This window comes from Odontesthes bonariensis, chromosome 2 (genome assembly GCF_027942865.1).
Source record: "Odontesthes bonariensis isolate fOdoBon6 chromosome 2, fOdoBon6.hap1, whole genome shotgun sequence".
In the NCBI taxonomy this organism is placed as follows: domain Eukaryota; kingdom Metazoa; phylum Chordata; class Actinopteri; order Atheriniformes; family Atherinopsidae; genus Odontesthes; species Odontesthes bonariensis.
The window spans coordinates 21,673,201-21,695,291 of NC_134507.1; the positions used below are offsets into that span (position 1 = coordinate 21,673,201).

At 41.5% G+C, this 22,091-nt stretch overlaps 1 protein-coding gene across 16 annotated transcripts in view; it reads left to right on the top strand.

The window, feature by feature from the left end:
- The window catches only part of cep170aa (centrosomal protein 170Aa), a 41,567-nt gene that overhangs the window by 15,568 nt on the left and 3,908 nt on the right, over positions 1–22,091 (top strand). For 2 of the 16 annotated variants that reach the window (XM_075479014.1, XM_075479023.1), the window contains exons 5-18: positions 1,724–1,802; positions 1,962–2,020; positions 2,124–2,355; positions 3,634–3,780; positions 7,331–7,504; positions 8,001–8,306; positions 14,409–14,744; positions 15,508–15,797; positions 17,209–17,301; positions 18,061–18,172; positions 18,343–19,905; positions 20,053–20,103; positions 21,149–21,428; positions 21,553–21,784. In XM_075479014.1, the coding sequence (XP_075335129.1) occupies positions 1,724–1,802; positions 1,962–2,020; positions 2,124–2,355; positions 3,634–3,780; positions 7,331–7,504; positions 8,001–8,306; positions 14,409–14,744; positions 15,508–15,797; positions 17,209–17,301; positions 18,061–18,172; positions 18,343–19,905; positions 20,053–20,103; positions 21,149–21,428; positions 21,553–21,784 (3,954 nt within the window). Of the gene's footprint in view, positions 1–1,723; positions 1,803–1,961; positions 2,021–2,123; positions 2,356–3,633; positions 3,781–5,412; positions 5,618–7,330; positions 7,505–8,000; positions 8,307–14,408; positions 14,745–15,507; positions 15,798–17,208; positions 17,302–18,060; positions 18,173–18,342; positions 19,906–20,052; positions 20,104–21,148; positions 21,429–21,552; positions 21,785–22,091 lie in introns of those variants that run through there. The other 14 variants (XM_075479089.1, XM_075479053.1, XM_075479043.1 and 11 more) reach the window with 14 other exon arrangements.

Below are 22,091 nucleotides of genomic sequence, written 5' to 3' on the forward strand. Positions count from 1 at the left end.
TAAAATGTCAAAAAATAATTTTGTCGAAGAAAAAGTTCCAATTTTGCTGTTGTTTTTCTAAAATATAAAAAGTTCAGTGAAAAACGCAGTGTGTTATCTCTGTAGGATGTAAGCAGTGTCATATCATGCTCTGTGTTTTTATTTATACACCAAACCCTTAGTGTGCTCCCTTCTTAGGCAGTAAGAGTAACTGCACAAACTCTGTCAAGACCTGGCTGAATCTCTATTCTATGAACTCTTTTGGCATGGGCTGAAATAGGATAGATGCCCATTTATATGTTAAAGCTCCAGCTCTGGCTTTAACTTTTCCCACAGAAGGCCGCTTCTGAACCTGAAAGGCCTCTTTTGTAGTCAGTGCCTTTATTCCTTCACTTAAAATCTTATACATTTGCATAATGCCTGCCTTGTAGCTAGTTGGGTACACCTCAAACATTTTTTTAACTTTGATGCATGCAAATCTATTTTTAGTAGAATCTTAAAATTAAATTATGGGCTCTTTAAAAGGATTTCAGGGAAATAAAGTAAATCAAGACGAAAGCTGAAGTAGATTAGGTTGGTTTCAGCAAATGATACCAGATCTTACACTGTATAATTCATCACAAAATAACTCAATACATAAGCGATGCTAAATCCAAACACATGTGTAATTTTACATGTGTATCTCTGAGGAGCTAATTTGAATTCGTAAAGACCTCTCTTTCTTTGGTATTGTAGTTCAGTAAAAACCTGCTCACAGCAGCCACAAGACTAGTCATGTGAAGTGATTCGTACTCACTCACAGCCCACCAGATTAGACACATATGCACAATGTCCCTCACATCCTCTCCAGCTCTCAGACAGGAAGTCAGAGTCACTTCCTGCTGTGTCATTAACCATCCAGCTTCTTTGGCTGGATTCAGAGGAAGTTTTCTCATGCTGAGTCAGCTGGTATTTAGAGGTTTGCCACAGTCGTGGGTAAAAAGCTTTGATAGTGTCGCCATTTGCTCTCTAACTGAAGCCATTTCACTGCTGTTTGGTTGTGCAGTTGTGATTTCATCCCACTAGAGAAAAGACAGGAATGTTTTATTACAACAGCAGTGCGAGAGAGATAGAACTGCAGTTCAGCGAAACCTGATCTTTCTCAGAGCTGCATAGTAGAAAGATGCGTGAATGGAAGGAATAGCTGTGAGAGAAGGAAACAAAACAGAGAGAAACACATATTTTGTTGTACTAAGACCTTAGTTTGGTCCCCGTATACTAGAACCTTGTTGATTTTGGGCTGATTTAGTATTACTGTTTACAGGGTAGCATGGTTAGGTTCTCCCTACTCTGGAATCAATAAAATGGAGTTTTAGTTGCTGTTGGGATCACCAGAAAATGAATCTGAAGATATCTATGCAGATTATCTGTATTATATAAAAACAATTCAAATGAATTGGATGGACTTTGTATTGAATGGGATAGAATTGGACTGTGTCTAATTTGTCTTGATTTTTCTGTGAAGTGTCCTGAGATGAATAGATATTATTCTGAGTTTTTTGGTCATGCAACGATGCTGAGCGTTCTTTGTTTCCACATTCTGAAATGTGGGGAAATGCAGCCCTTATCGACACATGTAAACACAGATGCTGTTGTGTACGATCCAACTGTGGAGCAACTTAGTCAGAGTTTTCTTCATTCTGTTAAAGTCTTTGTATTTATTTGAAGCAAACTGAACTGTTTTTGGCTAACCTTCCCTCTGCAGACCTTTGTAAATGACGTCCGCATTCAGGAGCAAATGTATATCACTCTGAAGTTGGAAGACAAGCTGAGGTTTGGATATGATATCCTTTCAGTTTTTTATCTTCTAATCTCTTCAGCCGTCACACATCCATTGGGCCCATTGTTTGAATAACTTGTTTATCGTGTACCAGGTAAATAGTGCTTTAATTTAGGGCCTAAGGAATAAGATAGAATTGTGGTCCTTAACCTCTTTGTTTCACATACAAATCTCTTCACGGTGGTGAGAGGAGAGCTCACTGTGCCCGAGGAGGCTCTAAAGGTGAGAACCCATAACCTGTGCCCTCTCATGTTTTATTACACAGTTGTGTTATACTATTTACATCGCGACTGAGTTTATATTTTAATTCTACACCTCCTTTTAGCACGAAAAGTTCACCAGCGGCCTCCAGCTTAGCAAGAAGCCGTCCAGCTGTGAAACCACTACCAACACAACCACAAGTAAATCTCCCACTAAGACCCCAACAAAGACGCCAAAGTCCCCCAGTGGCAGCACCACAAAGTCAGGGGGGAGCAAACTAACAGATGGGGTCTCTTCCTCCAAAGAGCCATCCTCTAAACCTGTGGACTCCCACAAAGCAGAGGAGAGGATGGGAGGTGAGATTTGGAACAAAGGGGGAATGTGACTTAACAGTTGGTTAAATTTAGAGTACTTTCATAAGAAATGTAGAAAAATGACCAGATTTCCAATCCAAAATGCAATAGGGAACAGGAGTGGTAACAGAATACAAGATTTTAAAACTAATTATGGCTTTATTCTGATAACACTAACACATGGAAACAAATGTTTTCTAAATACGCTACATGTATAATTTGTAATACCAGTGATTTTCTTCTGAATGGTAACATTTTCCTGACATACTCATATGAAATTAAGTGGTAAGGTTTTATCTCAGACCACCAGGGGGTGGACATGGTCACCAGGAAAAAGCTTTAACTACCACACTAACGTGCAGTTACTTTGTTTTATCATAAAGCCAGTTTAGGGCTGAGGCAACACCGCATAGTTGCTATTATAGACAGAGTTAGAAGCAGGAGTCCTGGTTAATTTTCATTTGTTGAAACAAGGCCACATTGTTGTTCTTAACGCAGATTAATCTGTGACATGGGTCAGTGTGGCTGCATCAAGGAAACCCATATACCATCTTTACAGTTTTAAAGATATAAAATGCACAGGCACTTACATAGAGTTGCACATTTGTTAAACCCGTGTGTGTGTTACCCCATCTGCGACTCATTTGTGTAACCCTGCAGTGTTACTGCTGCAATACCAGGCCTCACCCAGATATTAAACCTTTATGGCAAGCATACATTTAGTAGCTTTTACATAGAGGGGCCTTACATACTGCACACAGTCTGGCATAGAGCATCTATAATTATCTTGTAATACTGTGATTAAAACTACACAGCAGAGGATAGGGGGTACTTAAAGAAGACAAAATAGAAAGAAGTTAACACCGGATAAGATATCCTGTGTGTTGTCTGATGATTTAAATCTACAGAATGACCTTTGCTGTACCTTGTTTCCCTTTCTCTAATATGTTTCCTCTCACTTCTGTAGTCTTAACTTCTTCAGCATAGGATGTTTCTTCTGTGTCAGCTTTCATGCTGAAGGGAACAGAGTGGCCAGCGTAAAGTTCCTGTCTCATTTTCACTTGTGTTTGAGTGAGAAAAAGTGAAAAAGAGAGCATAATAATTCTGAAAATAGGTTAGTCGTCCAACACTCAGCCAGAAGAGAATTAATGCACAAACAGACTTCACATAGTCCCTGACTATGTGAAGTCCATAATGAACACTTAACCTGACAGACCGGAGTTCTGGTAAAATGTGCACCTTCCTCACAGCATCGCTGAAATGTGTTTGTGTGCACATCAGTCCCAGGGGACGTTACAGCGCTGCCTCGTGGGACCCCCCTGTATGGCCAGCCGTCTTGGTGGGGGGATGGAGATGCAGACGATGAGAATTCCTTCAAACAGGAAACCAAGTCATCCTCTTCAAAGAAACATGACAGCTCCATCTCAGGTAGGAGGCTGTGAAACTTTGAGTGATTTCATACTTTTAACTTCTATCATTCACAGATCTCTATTCAGTTATTAGAATTTAATTCTGCTGTACAAAAGCTGATACCCAAACCAGATACATGTACAGTGACTGTGTTATGTTTCTAAAACACAGATGCTGTGATTTTACACAAAATGGTGTTTTAAAGTACAGTCTGTAATTTCATGATACGCCTCACTGTGGAAATGACCATATTTATCACTATGGCTGTATTTGTTGCAATCTTTTGAAACATGTAACTTGATCTTGAGCTTGAGTCTCATATTGCTTAGTTTTTCTTTATTTTCAAAAAGAAAAGCATGAAACTGTTGCACAGCATTACAGTAGACGTTAGTTTTTAACTAACTTTGTTTGCTAAAGAGGAGCTTTGCTTGATGTATGATCAAAAATGTCCGAAGACAGTCAAAAACATTGTTCCACAGCAGTCACACTGATAAAACTTCTGGCAACGGAGACGTTTCTGTTTGAAAACCAACACTGTAATCTTATGAAATAAACAGCTGATGATGATTATCTCAAATGGCAGATAATCGGTCAGATTTGTCAATGTTTTACTAAGCATATTATAATATTGTAAACCAACAGCATGCTATTATATAACCCATAGATGAATTAGGCTTAGTTCAATCATGTAGTGCAAACAATTTTATTTAGACAGTGAAATATGAACTAAATCATATTAAGCTCAGTTTATGTGTTTATTTGTTTATTTTTCTGTGCTCAGGCTATGCTGTCATCGCTCAGACTGTATGTCTAAGTGCAAACAAAGGCTTTTTTTCAGAGCTTGTAAATATGTCTGTTTGCTTACATTATGTGTGTGACCCAAGGATTAGGGGGCAGGGGTCCTCCTAACACACAGTGGATAGTCAGAGTAACAGGATTAGAGGGTACACCAATAGTGAAACAGCTCAGTGATGCAAACTCAGTCTGTGCCAGGCTGGTTTAGTGGAACCAGTGTGGTCAGAAGGAGTGGGGGGAGGTTAATCATACACAAACACTGGAGCAAGCTGAAGCGTCCTCAAATCTCTCTGCACATCTGGACGGATAGTCTGGCAGCATCTTCACCGGAAAATTTTCCAACTTGTTTTTCAGCACTTGAGTATTTAGAGATTGTGTCTGTGCTTCGCCATGCATATGGCTGTTGATTTTTGTAAAGTTTCTCTCGTGGAGCGAGATTAGAAGAGAGTAAAAGTGTTTTGAGTAAATCTTTGCAGCCGTGCAAACGTGATTTGAAACCCTTAAAGCTATTCAAACATCCAGGCAAATGGGATTGACTACTTCAGTCAGGGGAGTGGGTGAGTGGAAGGCGTTTTGCCGTCTTACAGCTTTGACTTTTGGAGTGGATGCAATAATGTTGGACTTGTTTTGTGAAGCAGCATGCCGCAGGGGTATTGTGGTGCCTTTTTATAAGTAACATGAGCCTCAACATTAAAGGACGATGTTATCAGTTTACTTGTTACGAAACAGTTTGATCGTCCTCCGTACGTTTCCTCAGTTCACATCAGATATAGCTGCTGAGAGGAAGTGAAAGAGAAAATGAGAGGTTTAGGTCAGGGTTTTGTTGCTCGCATGTGTATGTCAGTTAAGTTTAGTGTGTGCTCTTTCTCCTTCTCAGTGAATAGACTGTGTTGTCACAACCCACTACCCCCCTCCTTATGTATTGTCACTAAAGCTGATTGGGTTACGCCATTGCACCAGCTCCCCCTTTCCTCCCAACACACACACATCACACACACAGCGTCCAAACAGACCACTCTGCACTGCAGCCATGATTAGCTAAACATCCTTTAATTCTCTGGTAAGTATTGCTCTTAAATTCATACACTTGGGCTAATATAGCTGGACTTTTAAATTAAACCAACTTTTTATTAGTCTGACGTCTACTTACTTTGCACTTACTTTACAGCTTGCTACTCTTTTAAGAACTACTCAGTCAGATAACTCGCTTTAGTAGTTCAAATATTCAAAGGAGAAGTCTGTACAGGTTATTATTAATGGGTTGTTTTACATACATTTGTTGATAAAAATCTGTCACATCTTAATAGCATGTTTAATGTAAATTTGTGACATGCTTTTATATTCTGGGGCAGAGTCAAAAGGAAAATAAAATGGGATTCTATTAAACTCGAGTTTTACAAGCTTGCGCTGAGCCAGCAAAAAGTCCTGTGGCATATTTTAGCTTTAGTTTTAGCTGCATGGTCTTTATATAAAAAGCATTTAACTTGTTTATGAAGCTCTTCTTTGCAGAATTGACTGCTTTGGGTAATCCCCTAATGAGCCATTTGAGTTACATTCATACTTATACACACTTCAGAGGAAGTTTAGTCAGGTTATCATCATTTCAAATAAGGAGCTAATAGTGATACTTTAGTTTACTTGATGTTGTTTTAGAACTTAAACTATGATTGTTTGCTTGTTTGTGAATGACTATGAACATAATACTTTTTCCTTTTAGTAAGGTCTGAAGTAAAGGAAATGGATGTACTATATTTATAATACAAGACGTAAAGCAGGATCATTGGATTTGATCATGATCATTGTGTTTTCAAAGTAATTGGATACCAAAAGCAGCCCAAAACACTGCGCTATAAAAGCTGAATCTTTTGTTTTGTACTGTTAGGGTAGTAGCACCTAATCTATTAAACCACTCTGTCACGACCAACGTTCTCATATTTTCTCTCTGTTTAAACTATGTTGTGAATCTTCACAAAATTGCTGAGCAGCTTATGCAGGCAACCACTGATCATGTCAAAGAGATTTTCCTTCATATTAAGAACTGAATTGAAGGAATCAGCTTGAGGAATTAAATTAGCAGTTTCTCTTTGGGAAGATCCTGCTTAGTCTTTTTATTTCTGAAGAAGCACAGTCATGTTTTAAGTATATATAATGCATGAAAAAAATCCACTTACAGTTTTTTTATTTACATGATGTGATTACATTCTGCATAGACAATCTTCTCTCTTGTTTCTTTTTGTCGATTGCCATATGTTCCTACATTTGGTCCCCAACATAAAGCAGATGGCCCCTTTAATTTTTGAACATATCATTTATCAGATTCGGACCCCACAGAGGTTCTGTTTGTTAATATAAACAGATGAGAAAGTAAGTGCTCTTCTTTAAATAGCTTTATCAGCTCTTCTGATTTTGAGTGACAGAGACTGAAAATGAGACAGAATGTTTCAAAGCATCCTCCAGACTCACGGGCTGAAGATTGAATTAGTTTGTTTGCAGGCTGGCGTGACCTTTCACTTGGATTACTTTTTCTTTGTCATTACTTTTGATATTGAGTCCTGGTATTCCTCTTTGACGTTGCTGCTGCATTTGGATGTTAAGTTATTCATTAGATTAATGTTTTTCTTGTTAGACGCTTCAACAGACCATGAGTAGCACATCATTTTGAAAGATACATTTTTGTTTACTACTATTACATGTTAGTTTCTATGCATATGAACTTAGAAAGCTTGAGCTCACAGCCATGAAAATAATAAGATATTTTGTTTTCCAAACACAGAGAGCAAAGAGGCCCGTCGAGGCGATAAAGCTAAAGAGGACGGTCTTCATGCATCTTCTGCCAACGACTCCAGTTACTTGGAGATCCCGACCAAGGAAGGTCACATGGCCAATAATGGCATCCATGAGATTCCCACCAAGGATACAGAGGGTGCGTCCAGTCACACCGGTGCAGGTGAAATGCAATGTAGATTTGAATTATTCATATTTATTGTGAGTAAATGTACCTTTTTGTCTCTGTGTCGTATATCTTTATTTTTAAAGGGAATGTGAGGCAACAGGGACTGTGTTGTTGAAGATTTTTATTTCATTACTGATAATAGCATGGATGGTAAACACCCACAGTATTAATTTGCAACATTAGTGCAGTATTGTATTGTATTTGCATGGTAATTTCTGAGTGTTTTCAAGTTGGCTTTTCTGAGAAATCCTTTATGGCACAAAGAAAGAGGACAGGGAGAGGCCACTGTTTGTCCAGAGTAAACAGGGTAACAGTCTGGTTGTTTGAACACACGCATGAAGTCATTTTCAGTGTTCTTACATAATTATAAAAGCTTTATAAATTTTGATAAGCAAGAAGTTCATTTTAGGAGTTTAGAAGTGCTTCAGTTTGCAGTCTTGTGTTTAGAACTTACTGACACAGTAGTAAAACTGCACTGTCTGCTCCACAGCTCAAGGTCACGCCTCCTTCACCATAGAGTTTGACAACACTTCTCCTGGGAAAGTCACCATTAAAGACCACGTGTCAAAGTTCACACCAGACCACCCCAGATCTCGCTCCAAGAAGAGTGGAGCTGGAAGTGGAGGCACAGGAGGCAAGGACCTGAGCACACTGCAAGCTGCTATGATGGCGTCAGAGAGCAAGGTGGCTGATTGGCTGGCTCATAATGACCCAACTCTGGTGCGCAGTGAGTCAACGGAGGAAGACAGCAAGAGCATTAAGAGCGACGTGCCGGTCCATCTGAAAAGACTCAAAGGTGGAGGTTATTTTCTGTTTATATTTCTGTGTCTGTGGATTCGGTTTTCTGTTGTACCACATCCTGGTTCTCCTACAAAAGAATCTCATTTTACTCTTTTTAATAATGTTCCTGTCAGAGCTATTAATTATTGCACCAGAATGGCTGTAATACCACTGCAGCTTACATGATTTAAGCTTGTCTTAGTTTTCCATTTGTCTCTTCCCAAACGGCTCCAGACAAATTTTTTCCATAAGTCGAATTGTTGCTCTGGCACAAAATTTAGGAGCAGCGCTTAACTCAACCGTTTCACATTTTTTCCACATTAACTGTATTTCTAAAGAAGCTATGACAATAAGGAGACAATTTAAAGAAATATTAAACTTCCCTTTTACTTGAAAAAAACCCCAAAAAACAAAGCGTGAAGTAGAACTTTGAGAGAAAAATCATTAAATTGTGCTTCGACACTAAATTCATGAATCTCTTCATATTGCCCCTTCCTTAAAATAAAAACTAAGTAAAGCAGTTGATTTAAGTCAATTCGTCAGTCAGAATGGTAACATGACCAGTTAAGTCACACTATGGTTACAGCTCGAATTGGCCTTTTCATTGGACCACCGTCCTAGTTCACATGCATGGAAGCAAAATCCAGGTATGTCTGACGCAGCTAACCTTATGTGTGGGACATCATTGTACATGAAAGTGTATCCGAATTCACTGCACTGACTGTGTTTAAGTAACTTGGTGATTTTGTCAGATGATGCTGAGGTTATAAAATCAGGATTTTATTAGAGCAGACCGACAGTCTGGAAATGCTTTAAGTTACTTGAGTTGAGTTGACATAAAGTCTTAATGGGCTAACTTGGAACCAAGCTGCATAAATATACACATATGCTTTACTGTTTTTACAAAAAGATGCAAAAAGTTGGAACATTGGAGCACCGTGGCCCATTTGAATCTAGTTGAGCATATACACGCAGGAGTGATTCAAACCCTGACTGCATTATGTGGGTGTATTCTGGTTTTGGGAAGCTTGATTTTACATGTAACTGGGTTTTTTATTTTTATGCATTTTAAAAATGTGGTTTTGGTCTGACCAACACAATAATTAGTTTTTTTTTTCTTGTAATATGTAAACTTACTGAATGTCACTGACAATTGATTGCACACAAGTTGATTTCTTCCTGATGGTCAGATTTACATAAACTCCGTTTCTGTGAACAACTTTGCCAGAATATGACCTGGGAAGTTCGTGAATGGCAGGTCTCCCTTCCCACTTTGGTAGGATGTATTGAATTTGTTATCTCAGACGATTTGTAGATTACCTTTTTTTAAAATGCTGCAAGCAGACATGCTGCCGTTCCATCAGTGCATATGTTCGTGGATAGTTCTTTTGATGCTGTCTTTACCCTTTACAAAAGTTTCAGGTTTAGCTTTTTTTGTCAAACTAGTTTTTGCAAATTTTGGGCCTCACTAAGAGCAGCACATGAAATACCTGGTGCTACCTACTTTACAATAATTTACCTTACAAACCGTGTGAGCTCATTAAGTTGGATGACTGGCAGAGGGCTTCTTTGAAATTAGAACCCTATGTTGGTTCTGCATTCTCCGTCTCTCACACATCACACACACACACAGCTTTGCCTCATCTCATCCTGCTGTTTCACTGAGTATATGATGTCGAATTAAAAAAACAAAAAGTTCACATATTACCAAGTAGTTCTGATGCACCTAGTTGTCTCAAATAATTATCTTTAAACCTGGAGCCCTGTCTTATAGTAGTGCATAGTTAGGATCAGGAGCGGTTGGCTATGGTCACCATTGAAGGGAAATTTGCAGCTGACAGAGAGAAACATTTAAACCTCACTCTTCTTTGCTCTGACAGACCATGAAAAGGCTTAGCATCTATCCTTGAATTGAATTTTTTCACCATTTACGAAATCTACACACAAAGCAGTTAACACCTGATTACAAGAGCTTTTTAAGTTGCTTTGGTGCGATTACTTGTTTTGTTTTTTAATCATGGGTATCCTCTGTATATCTTCCCTAGCAATCTTTAAAGCCTTGTTGCTATTTATACTTTGGTTACGGTTTGAGATTTATGAAAAATGTCATTGACTCACCTAATGGATGTGTTTCAACTGATTGGTTTACTGATGGATTTGTAACTGCAAAACACTGCTGAGCTAATGGGAACCAAGAAAAAACAGTAAGGTGGAGAAAAGAAACAGGGATGAAAGGTTGGGCCAGGAGGAGAAGAGGGATTTATAGAGGGTAGGTGGACAGATGCATGGGAAGCTTTCTGCAGATGCTGACAGTGCGAAGTGAGGTGTGAAAAAAGCAGGTACGCTGCGGAGATGGGTGAGAGTGTGAAGGAGCTGGGAAAGAATCATGGAGAGCAGTGTTTGCAGCAGTAGCAGCAAAGGTGAGTGTTTGAGGAAAAGCAAATGGGGGAGAGAAAGTGAGGCTTGTTATGTGGACTGCAGTAACGGCAGAAAGGGAGGTGGCAATGGAAGAGAGAGCAGTATTTGGTTGATAGTTGTTATAGTAACAGTGATGCAGTTGATGGCGGGGAAGCAGAGAATTCAGAGCACAATCTGTCTGTGAACATCTGTTTGTATCTGTGTGTGTGTGCAGGCTGCAGTAGCGTGTGTGTGAAATGGCTCTCAGCACCGATTGAGTGTGAAGTGTGTGCCGCTCACATGCGGACTTGTGTGGCAGGATTTCGCCGTGTCTGTGTCGGCTGTATGTGCACGCTTGAAGCATGCTCAGCACTGACCTGCAGACAAGCAGCGTGAGAAGAGGAATGTGAGATGTGCTTAGGGTGTGTCATTGAGGTTTAGGGAGGAAATTTATAGGAGGCAACTGAGCCAACGCTTGATTTTCAAGCATCAAGGTGAGTCTTTGTCTTCTCGCTGTAAAGAGGCATGTACAAGTTACATCTTTATTCTGTTTGAATTGTGAACTGCTGCATGTGCATCTAAAAATGGCTGTATTGCCTTGCTGCATGTGCCTATTATCAATGTAAGGTTAATGATTTAAATGTTATTGAGGTTTCAGGGCTATTATGTGATTTTGACTGACTGAGTGCTTTGGGTAGCAGTTCTATTCATTTGCTGTAGTCGTGAAAGCTTAATAGATTCACCGTGGTCAGAATTCAACTGTGTATGTGTTGAGCTGAATTATATGCTTGCATACACTGTTCTATCTATGTTTGGAGTTGCATGTTTACTTGTGTGTTTTTGTGACTGTGTGTGCATGACCTGCAGACAAGCAGTCAGTGCATCCTTGTTTCGGCTTTTCAGTTGTGTGTATGTGTGCTGGGGCAGAGGAAAGCTCCACTGTGAGTCATAGTGGGGCAAGCGGGACAGAGCACTGGACTCTCACAGACATCTCTGTTCTTCTCTGGCCCCTCCAAGGGCTTCTTTGTCTGGGGAACACAATATGTAAGACCGGTCTCTCTCTGTCCGTTATCTGCTGATCTGCTCAACCCACTGTAACGCTCTGCTGCGTTCTTTTCTTGTTCCATTTCTGCTTTTCTTTCTCTTCTTTTTAATGACATGTATGCTTTATCATCACATGACTAACTGTGATTAAAGACATGAGAGTTGGAGGATGTATGCATGTGGCAACTGAGCCACAGACTCAGAAACATGCCCAAGGCGATAGAACCATTATAATTCTCCAATGCAGAAACAATACTCAAAGGGGAACTTCACCATTTTTCATGTTTTACTTTCATAATGGTAAATGGCTCAGGAGAGACAAACTTTAAAAAAGAAAACTGCAGGGGCTGAGATATATGTTCATTTTCCCTAATATGGACAGACAATGTTGATTTCTTTTTTTATAAATTATGATAAAATATGACTTAATGATAAAGTTCCAGATCTTAAGAAGACACAATACAATTGCTTTGCTTAATTTTCTTTTTTGACTCCCCTTTTTTTAAAAGTTAGACCTTAAAGTCACAGCATACGGAGACATTGTAACTTCTGCAGGACTCTTAGGTTAACTGGACAGAGCCTCACCTTTTCTAATGTGAGAAACAGTAGAGGGTGTTGCTTTTTCTGGTTTTACAGTATGTAGAAGATTCCTACACACTCATGTTATTTGGAGGATTGCTTTTTTTTTTTTTTATGGAAATCAAGGTTGAAACACATTGTTCACATTATTACGCTTGGAAAGAAGCCCCATTTGTATTTTATTGAAAACAACTTTTACCCTCTGGGCTGTTGATCTGGCATGCTTCTATCTGTGAGTGTTGTGGAGCAGGTTCAGTACATTTCATGCTTCGGAGAAAAATTCTGCTTAATTTTGCTGGTGTGGCGCCAAAAAACGACCCACCAGCAGGATCCGGCTCTTTGTGCTCTGCAGGCACACTTGTATTGTCTTACAGTGAAGAACTTCTACGCAGACACGTTAATGTGTTCATGTGTGTAAAACTTTTATTTTTATGTCAGTACTGCTCATAACTTGACTTTTCAGAGCAAATTACAGGAAAAAATTGGCAAATATAGGCATCATTTCTGAAGATTCAATAAAATACGAACGAGTTAGTTTTATGCCAGCGACAGAGGCCAGATCCTTGTGGTAAACGTCGAACAGTCAGTACAGTTATGAGCCGACATTTAACTGGATCACTGATCAATCAGTCATATTCACATATTTTGCATGAATTTTTAAGAGTCTGTTTTTGCTTAGACTATCTCAATGATTTTTTTTCTATAATATCATGTAAATGTGTTGCCTGTTCAGCTGCTGGTGAGGGTAGAGGCTGTGTGTCTGCCTGTCAGCAGCGATAAAGTGTTGATATCAATACTGTTAAAAGTGAGTATCTAACTGTCAGTGTTGATTTCCATCTGACTCCATTTCTTTGACAACCTTGCTATCTGTGCATTGTGGAGTGTTGCTATAGTATGGATCCATGCTGTGGTTCTTTGTGTTATTTTGTTGAAAGAATAGTGAAGAATGTAGAACATTGCATTGATTAATACAAGTGATGTGTGAAATAGAAGCTGGTTGCCCCTTTACTTCTTCACTAAGTGACTGTTGGATAGCTAACTGCTTAGTTGGGCCTGACTGATTTTGTGAGTAGCTGTCATCTCAAATGGCAAAATACTAAATACTCAGCCTCCTTTAGTCTCTGATTTCTTGCCTTTCCCCCAACCTAATCCACTCTCCAATTACATCCACCCTCATCTTTTTCCACATCCCCCAACCTTCTTCCCTGTTCAGCCTTCCCTTTTCTTCCCCTTTCACCTCTCCTCCTCCTCCTCCTCCTCCTCCTCCTCCTCCTCCTCCTCCTCCTCCTCCTCCTCCTCCTCCTCCTCCTCCTCCTCCACTCCCTAACCCCTCCTCACCCTCACACATCTAGCCCCCTACTCTGTTTCCCCCTCCATGTCCTCCTCCTTCCCTCCCCCTCTCCCAACTCACTGCGAGTGAAGTAGGCAGGGCCAGTAGTCGAGTGGGTGGCATGTCTGGATTAGCGTGGCACACTGTCTACAATTGCATGATACTAAGAGGACTTGCTGATTCAACCCAGACAGATTAAAAAGTGAGACTGCTGTTATGTGGTAGGTATATCACATGTTGTGGAGCTAGGCTCTCTTTTGATGGTTGAACGGTTAGAATCAGCCTCAAGCGGAAAGTTTGTTGTGGATTACTGTATTGGTTTGCAAAAAAACATATGTTTCTTGTTGCGGTGTCCACAATGGATGTGGATTTAGGTGGATGTGGTGCTGTGTTGTGGTTTATGTTGGGATATTGTTGTCTTTTTTCGGTGTTATCATAGCTTAAATGACAGACATCTCAACAGCCACACATGTTGTTGAGCTGTTTTAAATCTCTGCACAGTGTAGCTGTTTTCCGTTGCTATGGAAATTCTGTGTACAAATGATATGGATTTAAGAATGTTAGCTGATCTAACTTCCTACATGTGATCAGTATTTGTTGGCTCAATTATACAAAACCAAGGTAAGAAAACAGGTCTATTTCACAGTAAATTGCAGTGTTTTGTGCAATGCTGTCAGAGAAAATGAACACCTTTCCCACAAGGTATTTGTTATTGTTCAAAAAAAGGATCATGTTAGTTAACTAAGGTCTCTCTTTGTTGTATCCCAGTAGGCAGCAAACATGAGGATGGCACCCAGAGTGACTCAGAGAATGGACTGGGCCTGCGTTTTGCCAACCGCCGTCATGCCATTGAGGAACGCCTGAAAACAGCAGGAGGAGGAGGGAACACAACTGTGAGCGGGAGCAGAACAACTGGAACCCGTACGGCCTTCATGATCGAGTTCTATGACGAAGAAAACCCTCGCAAGCGTCGGTCGTATTCGTTTTCCCAGACCGCTCCCCTCCTCGGGGCAGGAGCAGGCGGGGAAGGACTGTGTCCTCAGCCTCCTTCACACCCAAAAGTGTTTAGTATTTCCACCTCTGCCACTACAGCCTCAGACTCAGGTAATAGTGTGCTTTCATAAGGTAGATTATAAGTTCAAATCTATGTCCTTTTATCATAGTGAAACATGCTAAAAATGTTGTCACCTCAAAGGCACAGTTCATGTGGGGCTTTGGATTTGAAAACACAAAATGCACTTAAAAAGACAGCTTGTCTCTTGTTAGCCCGATTCTTTCATTGGAAGCCCAAGAACAAGCTGGAGAAATCTTAAGTTAAACAAAGTATTTATTTGTGATCACAAGTGAGGTATATCAGCGCTGGACTCGGATGGAGTTCTCGCATGAAATCCGTCCGACCAAGTCCCGATATCCGGAAACATTTCATATTTATGTTCACCTTTATCTCAGAGGTTGTACTTACACTCGACAATGTATCATTGAACATTTGTTAGTGATATGAGCAGGCCATCCACCATCTTCGTCATGTTCTTTGGGTGTGATAAACAATGTGTGTGTGTGTGTGTGTGTGTGAGTGTTGTTTCAGGCGGGTATCTACTGTACCAGACCTATCTGTCCTAATAGAGACGCTTTATCTGACCCAGTTATTTTATCCCGCTACGTCATCCTAAAGTCTTGGACATACATTGCGTTTGTATGAGCAGAGTGTAAAAGTACAAACTAGGAACATAGATTATTTAGTAAACTACAGAATATGAATACATAAAGTCTAAAAATAAGGCCAATTTATAACACTCTCAATTTAAAACAGGGTCCTCTGGGAAAGCGTGTGTGTATCTCCAAAGATTTGTTGTGTGTGTACCCCCAGGTAAGATCCCAGCTCCCATACCAGCTACAGTGACTGCTGGTGCCCCGACAGCTGCTCGTGTGCTCCTCAAGCAAAGGTCAGAGGATCCCAGTATAGGTCGGAGCTCAGCCAGTACCGGGCTGGCGACAGGCAGCCCCACCAGCCCCAGCGAGGACGCCTCTGTCGTGGGTAGAGGGGCGGGGACAGCTGGAGGTGAGGCAGAGGATGACCATAGCGATAAGGGGACTTACACTATTGAACTGGAGAACAGAAACCCAGAAGAAGAGGAAGCCAGGCGCATGATAGACAAGGTAGGTGCACAATTTTACTTGCTGATTTCCCCATTTTCAACTTATATATCATCTTAGAAAGCCACAACAGTTCGCTATGACTTTTCTCTAAATGTTAGTTCCCTTAAAAATCTCATTCCAAGGGGGGTGTTGGAGTGTCAGTGTAAATTATGGTTATTTGACGTAGGTTTGTGTGGGGTACCATATCTCTGGTTAAGCAGGCTGCTTTTTTTTGCTGTTTTTGTAATGTTCTGATCGACCTGAATTACCCCAGAAGTCATATGAAGATCAAAAATCTTTGTGTTAGAGCTTTCTTAACCAAGTTGTGTTCATAAGAACAGTAGATAGAATGACAAGTATATCATTTAAACTTACTTTGTCGTAATTCTAAAGAGAAGCATCTGACAAAAGACCAATCCACAGGAAGTTTTTTTTTACAGTCTCTTTATTACCTGCTTCGTTGACACTTTTTTTTACGATTAGTGAGTCCTGTGAGACCACCTGGTGTTCTTGCCTCTAAAACAACACTGTCATCTCTTTGTGGCCTGGTCTGACCACCACTCACTCTCTCTGTCCCATCTCTGTCACATCTAATGCTTCAGTAATAGCCTGGAGAAACTTCTCCATCCAGTACCGTCTTTGTTATTAAACAATGCTCCAGGGAGGCTGAAAATCCACCATTAGTTTGCTTCTGCTGATTCTGTCTTGTGGCTCAGCGCTCTTTCATGGTCACAGAAAAGAATTCTGAAAGAGGAGAAAGTAGAACACTGAATCTGTCAGTCTGTGTGAGATTCAGGGCGGTATTTACGAGCTCAAGCAAAAGAAAATACTAGAAAAGCTACTATTTGTTTTAATCACCATCTCTAGTTAAGTGAGTAAATAAAATCCCTTTGAATGGACTCTCAGACTAGATGGAAGTTAACGGGACATTTTAATTGTCACCTATCCGATTTAGAAGTTGGGCCTCTGACAGCTTGTAAACTTATTTTTAGGAATATAAGTTGTTCCCAGGGGTTATTACATATTGCATTATTATAGGGTTGCAATGTAGTAGTTACTAAATAACATCTTAGAGTGTTATATACAGGTGTTATTTTAAGATAGACAGTGTTATGATAAGTGGAGTGTACTTCTCATCAGTGTGAGCATGTTACACTCTGAACTGGAAGTGTTGTTATGCTAATTCCTGTAATTAGCTGACACACTAATTGGCACACTGCTCACAGCTGTCCACTCACTCTCTCCTCCTTTTGTAAATTGTGCAACTCAAGTTCCATTTGTTCAGTTCACTCCTGTTCGCTTTCATGTTGAACACTGAATAAAGACTACATGGAATATAGATGCACTTAAGAAAATAATGATGTAAGATTTGCCTGAATTGCATGTGTAAAACACCCACATTCTGCCACATTTCTTGCTTTTTCCTTTGTAGGTGTTTGGTGTGCAGGAGAACACGGGGGCTTCTATTCTGTCAGACCTGAAAGGAGAAGGAAAGGGAAAGGAGAAGGGAGAGATTGGGAAAGAGGTAGAAAATTGAGGTTTTTCTTTTTTTTTTTATCTGAAATGTAGCATCCTCTTACTGTACTCATTCTTTATCAGCTTCATGTTGGTCAGAAAAATTCCCCAGATGAGAAATGAACTCCAGTATTTCTGATATACACTTCTGTATACCAGAAGTGGGGGAAGATTCATGGCTGAGTTTTATAATGTGAGCAGTAGTCACTCCTGTGATTTCACCACTTTACTTCACTAGACTGTTCAAGTGAGGAGGCCAGTCCTCCCAGAGAGTGACCTAGATCATACTGAGATGAGGAAAGGCATGTTCAGCCCTCCAGGCAATTTCATAAGAGAGTAGGGACAGTGTGTGTCTACACTAACAGCCTGTCTGTTCTTTCTTTTATGCCAGTACATTTTTTAAGAGAAATTAGGAGTAATATTTCAAAAGCTCCATTATCTCCTGGCATTCTTTCAGGAGACAGTGGTGTGGCTCTCCAGTCTTGAATTAGTCATGTGCAAAGTCTGAGTAGGATCATATTTATGTTGAATAATGAATTAAATAAGGATATAAGAAGTTTTTGTAATATCTCCCCCTTTAGCCCCACAGTTTGAGCAATATCTGTGATCATGTTTTATTTCAACTTCATTGGTTTTTAGATGAGTACATTTTCATGATTTGCTGTGTCTGTTGTATGCAACTCCTAGCTGAATTACCAGCCTTTTATTACCATTTTCTCAGCCCTGTTTCCTACTCTTTTGTTTCCCCAAACTCTTTGTGTCGCATCAGGCTCTTCCCGGTGACTGGGTCTCTCAGTGGGCCAGTTTAGCTGCCAATCACACCAGGACAGACCCAGAGGGTTCTGGGCCAGAGGCAGGCACCTTCCTACACAAAGAGAGAGGTATTCACCTACATCTCTGAGAAAAACAGACCTAGATTCAAGTTTTTACATTCACCATATATTTCAAACCCGGCAGTATAAAGCGGTTTCTGAACATTTTTGAAATAACCTTTTTATTATAGCAAAAACAATTGAATCCTGTGTTACAATAGTTTGTCCTTTATGCCTAGGAGCTGATGCCTTTGAATCTGGTGCATCACTCAGCAAAGGTGAATGCTCTTCCAGTCCGACAGACCGTAAACGCAGAACCCTCCCCCAGCTCCCCGTGGATGACCCCCGAGCTAAATCCAGTCAGAAAGCACTGAGGTCTGAGATAGGAGAGAAACAGGACACTGAGCCCCAGGAGAAGGAGAACAAGGGCGACGGAGAGTCCCCAACTCCGATGGAGGATGGTGAGATGACCAGTAAACGGAAACAAAGCTCCACCTCTTCTCCATCTAAGGCTCCTCTCCGGACCTCTGGCAGCAGTGAACGGAGGAAGAGGTCAGAGGAAAGGAAAGGAGAAGTCGGAGAAGGAGGAGAGAAGTCTGGGAAGCCTCTAGTCCGCCAGGGCAGCTTCACTATTGAGAAACCTAGCTCTAATGTTCCCTCAGAGCTCATCCCTCGCATCAACAGAGGCAGCAGTGGGCTTGAACGCAGCGACTCTGTGGGCAGCATGGACACTGCTACACTGCTGAAGGACACTGAAGCTGTCATGGCATTCTTAGAGGCTAAACTAAGAGATGAGAACAAACTGGATCACAAAAGTGGCATCACTACTCAGGGTTCCGGTTCTGGCCTACCCCCTCGAACTGACTCCATCTCTCCTGAATCCGATGTGGACACAGCCAGCACAGCTAGTCATGTAGCTGGAGAGGCAGAGAGGAAGACAACAGCTGGTGGCGTACAAAAACGCCGTTCTCTCAGCAGCATGCACCGGGAGAAAAGCAACATGAGTACAGCGTCCAAGACCAGCACCACAAATGCCAGCGCTCGTGAACGCTTGGAGAGGAAAACTAAAAGTAGAACAGTTGAAGCAACGACCCGGACTGATGCACGCCGCTCTACTCAGCCGTCCTCTTCCTCCTCTAGAGCCCGCCAGCCTTCTCTGGATCTGACTGATGATGACCAGACCTCTTCCTTTCCCATCTCTGATATCCTCTCCTCAGACCAGGAAACCTACTCTGGATCTTTTGGGCACTCAGCACGTAGACGTGGCTCAGAAGATGTCCTCCATTCGAAACTCGATGGCAGGTCAGCCAAAACCTCCGCCGCTGGTTCCTCCAAAAGCAGCCGGAATCTCCAGGCAGCCACGGCCTCCTCACTGAACAAGCAGGCCTCACTGCCTCAGCCTCGGCCCACAAGAGCCTCCCTTCTCCGCCGCGCCCGGCTTGGAGACACATCTGATACAGATCTAGCTGATGCAGACAGGGTTTCTGTGGCCTCTGAAGTGTCCACCACCAGCTCCACCTCTAAGCCACCATCTGGCAGGAAAGGACCGTCACGGCTCGACATGCTGGCACAACCACGAAGGAACCGTCTGGGTTCCATCTCAGCCCGCAGTGACTCAGAGTGCACAGTGACCCGGAGCTCCACCTCTTCGCCCCGCCTGTCAGCAGAGACTGCTCTGCGTCTGGGTTTACGTTCGTCAACGCCCACAGAGAACAGACTGACCCCCAGGATGAGAGCCAACAGCGTGTCAAAGCTGAATGAGACCAAAACGAAGACCACATCTGGATACTGCTCGCCCACAGGTGAGCAAATCAGCTCAAGGAAAAGTAACATAAAAAAAGTAAAGTGGTGCAATGATCTTACTCATTTTGTGTCGGTGTGTAAACATTTTTTTGTAAGCATATTCACTCTGTTGTGATGAACTTTGTGTATTGGTTTTCATCGTCCAGAGAGCTCTCAGCCTGAACCTGCAGGTGGTGATGCAGAGGAAGAGCTGATGGGTACTGTACCTCAAAAGTAGAGACTAATCAGACTGCTTGTGTGCAGTGTGTGTGTGTGTGTGTGTGTCAGACCTGGGTCACAGTAATCAAAGCTGTAACCAAGCTCATCAAACCAAAAACAGGTTGTCTAAAAGAGTATCTCAGCGTGTTTCAGTCATTTAATGAATACTTTAATGAAATACTTTTATCTAAGGACATTTGGACTCCGAATTGATTTGAAATACTTTTCCACGTATATAGAATTAGAAAAAAATGACAATTTCTAGTGTTAACACATCACATAAAGAAAAGCCAGTGAGTAAAGCGGAACTATGATGACCCAGCTCTAGCATATGTTTCAGTGTTAACTCTGTGTCTCCTCTCTTAAATCCATTAAGTAACACTATGATGATGACCCAAATGCTCTGCTCACACTATAGCACGTTCTCCATTTTACCCCCAAAAGACAGATAGAACAAGGTATTGTCTCATCATGGTGCGGCTACACTAATGGAGCTGGTGTGTTACCATTTTGAAGCAGCTTAACATGCAGCATCCTCGTTCCATGCAGACTTATGCACCTTTTTTGGATGCTTCTGTTGGCTTCTAACGGAGAGAGTTTTTGACAAACTCAAGATGTTTCTTTTTGCTCTTGTTTATATGTTCAATGTGGTTTTATCATGGCGAAACATGCTATCCATCCATCCATAAACAACAGCTTAACAAACTAATTTAAAAAAAAGTGCTTTGCTTCAATAGTATTATTCACATTTTTTGTTTTATCCTAGCTCAAGAGGAGTTTAAGCACCATACCTTGCAGACAATAATATGAGTTTCAAATCTGAGCTTCTTCTTCATTATAGAAGCCCACAAACAACAGGAATCCCTTTTCCTCTGTTTGCAACATTCTTATTTTGTCAGATCAAAGCAGTAATGGCTGGAGGCTGCCTGAATAACTAAGCCTCTCATGTCACAAGATCATTTATTTGTGAGAAACAGATGTTTTTAATAGCAGATGCAGTAACTTTTCGTAAAAGATGGTACTCTCCTTCCATTGCCCTCACAGTGTCCAGCAGCAGCAGGTGGAGGCGTCTGCCGCCGGAGTACGGCTCCACCTCAGAGGAAGAGTTTGGCTCCAGCAGGAATTCTCCGAAGTACGGGGCTCGCTCTCATGTGCGGCCTCATCATCTAGTCCAGCACCGCAGCTCAAGACTCAGCGCTACCACCAGCTCAGGCTCGGGTGTGGTGCCGGGACCGGGTGGAATAGTGATGAAACACCGCATGAAAGAGCAGGAGGAGTACATCAGGGACTGGACGGCACACAGCGAGGAGATAGCCAGGTATCGGTACTGATCCATTAATGTTTTTACATTTCTATAAGATGTTATTGTACAACTTTGAATCTTTAATTGCTGTAATTATGTAGATGTCAATCCTGCATCCTAAAGAACCTTGTCTGATGGTTAACAGGTTATTCCCCTGTGTGCGCAGGATCAGCCAGGACCTGGCTAAGGACTTGGCAATTTTGGCCCGCGAAATACATGATGTGGCTGGTGAGATCGACTCAGTCAGCTCATCTGGCACAGCACCCAGCACCACTGTCAGCACAGCCGCCACAACCCCGGGATCGGCCATCGACACCCGGGAAGAGGTAGGCCCTGCACGTCCCATGCAGCCGGACATACAGGAGAGTATGAAAAAGGTGCCCGATTTTCTTCTTCTACTATTCCTCTACTGCATATGCTTCCATTGCAACTTTACCATTCCTAACGTGCTGCTTGGATAAAAATGGCTGCCTCTCTCCTGTTTCATAGATTTCATCTGCTTTGAGAAGAATTAATCTATGACACTCCCCTCTGCTCCACTTTCATTTTATTTTTGCCATGAGAGGCTTTACTTATTTCAGCACAATTAGATTCACATCTAGCTTTCCTTCACTGAGTGGTTCATTCCTTAAGTTCTCGCAAATTCTCACATCCTTACATAACTCTGTCAAACAAAACTGGAGT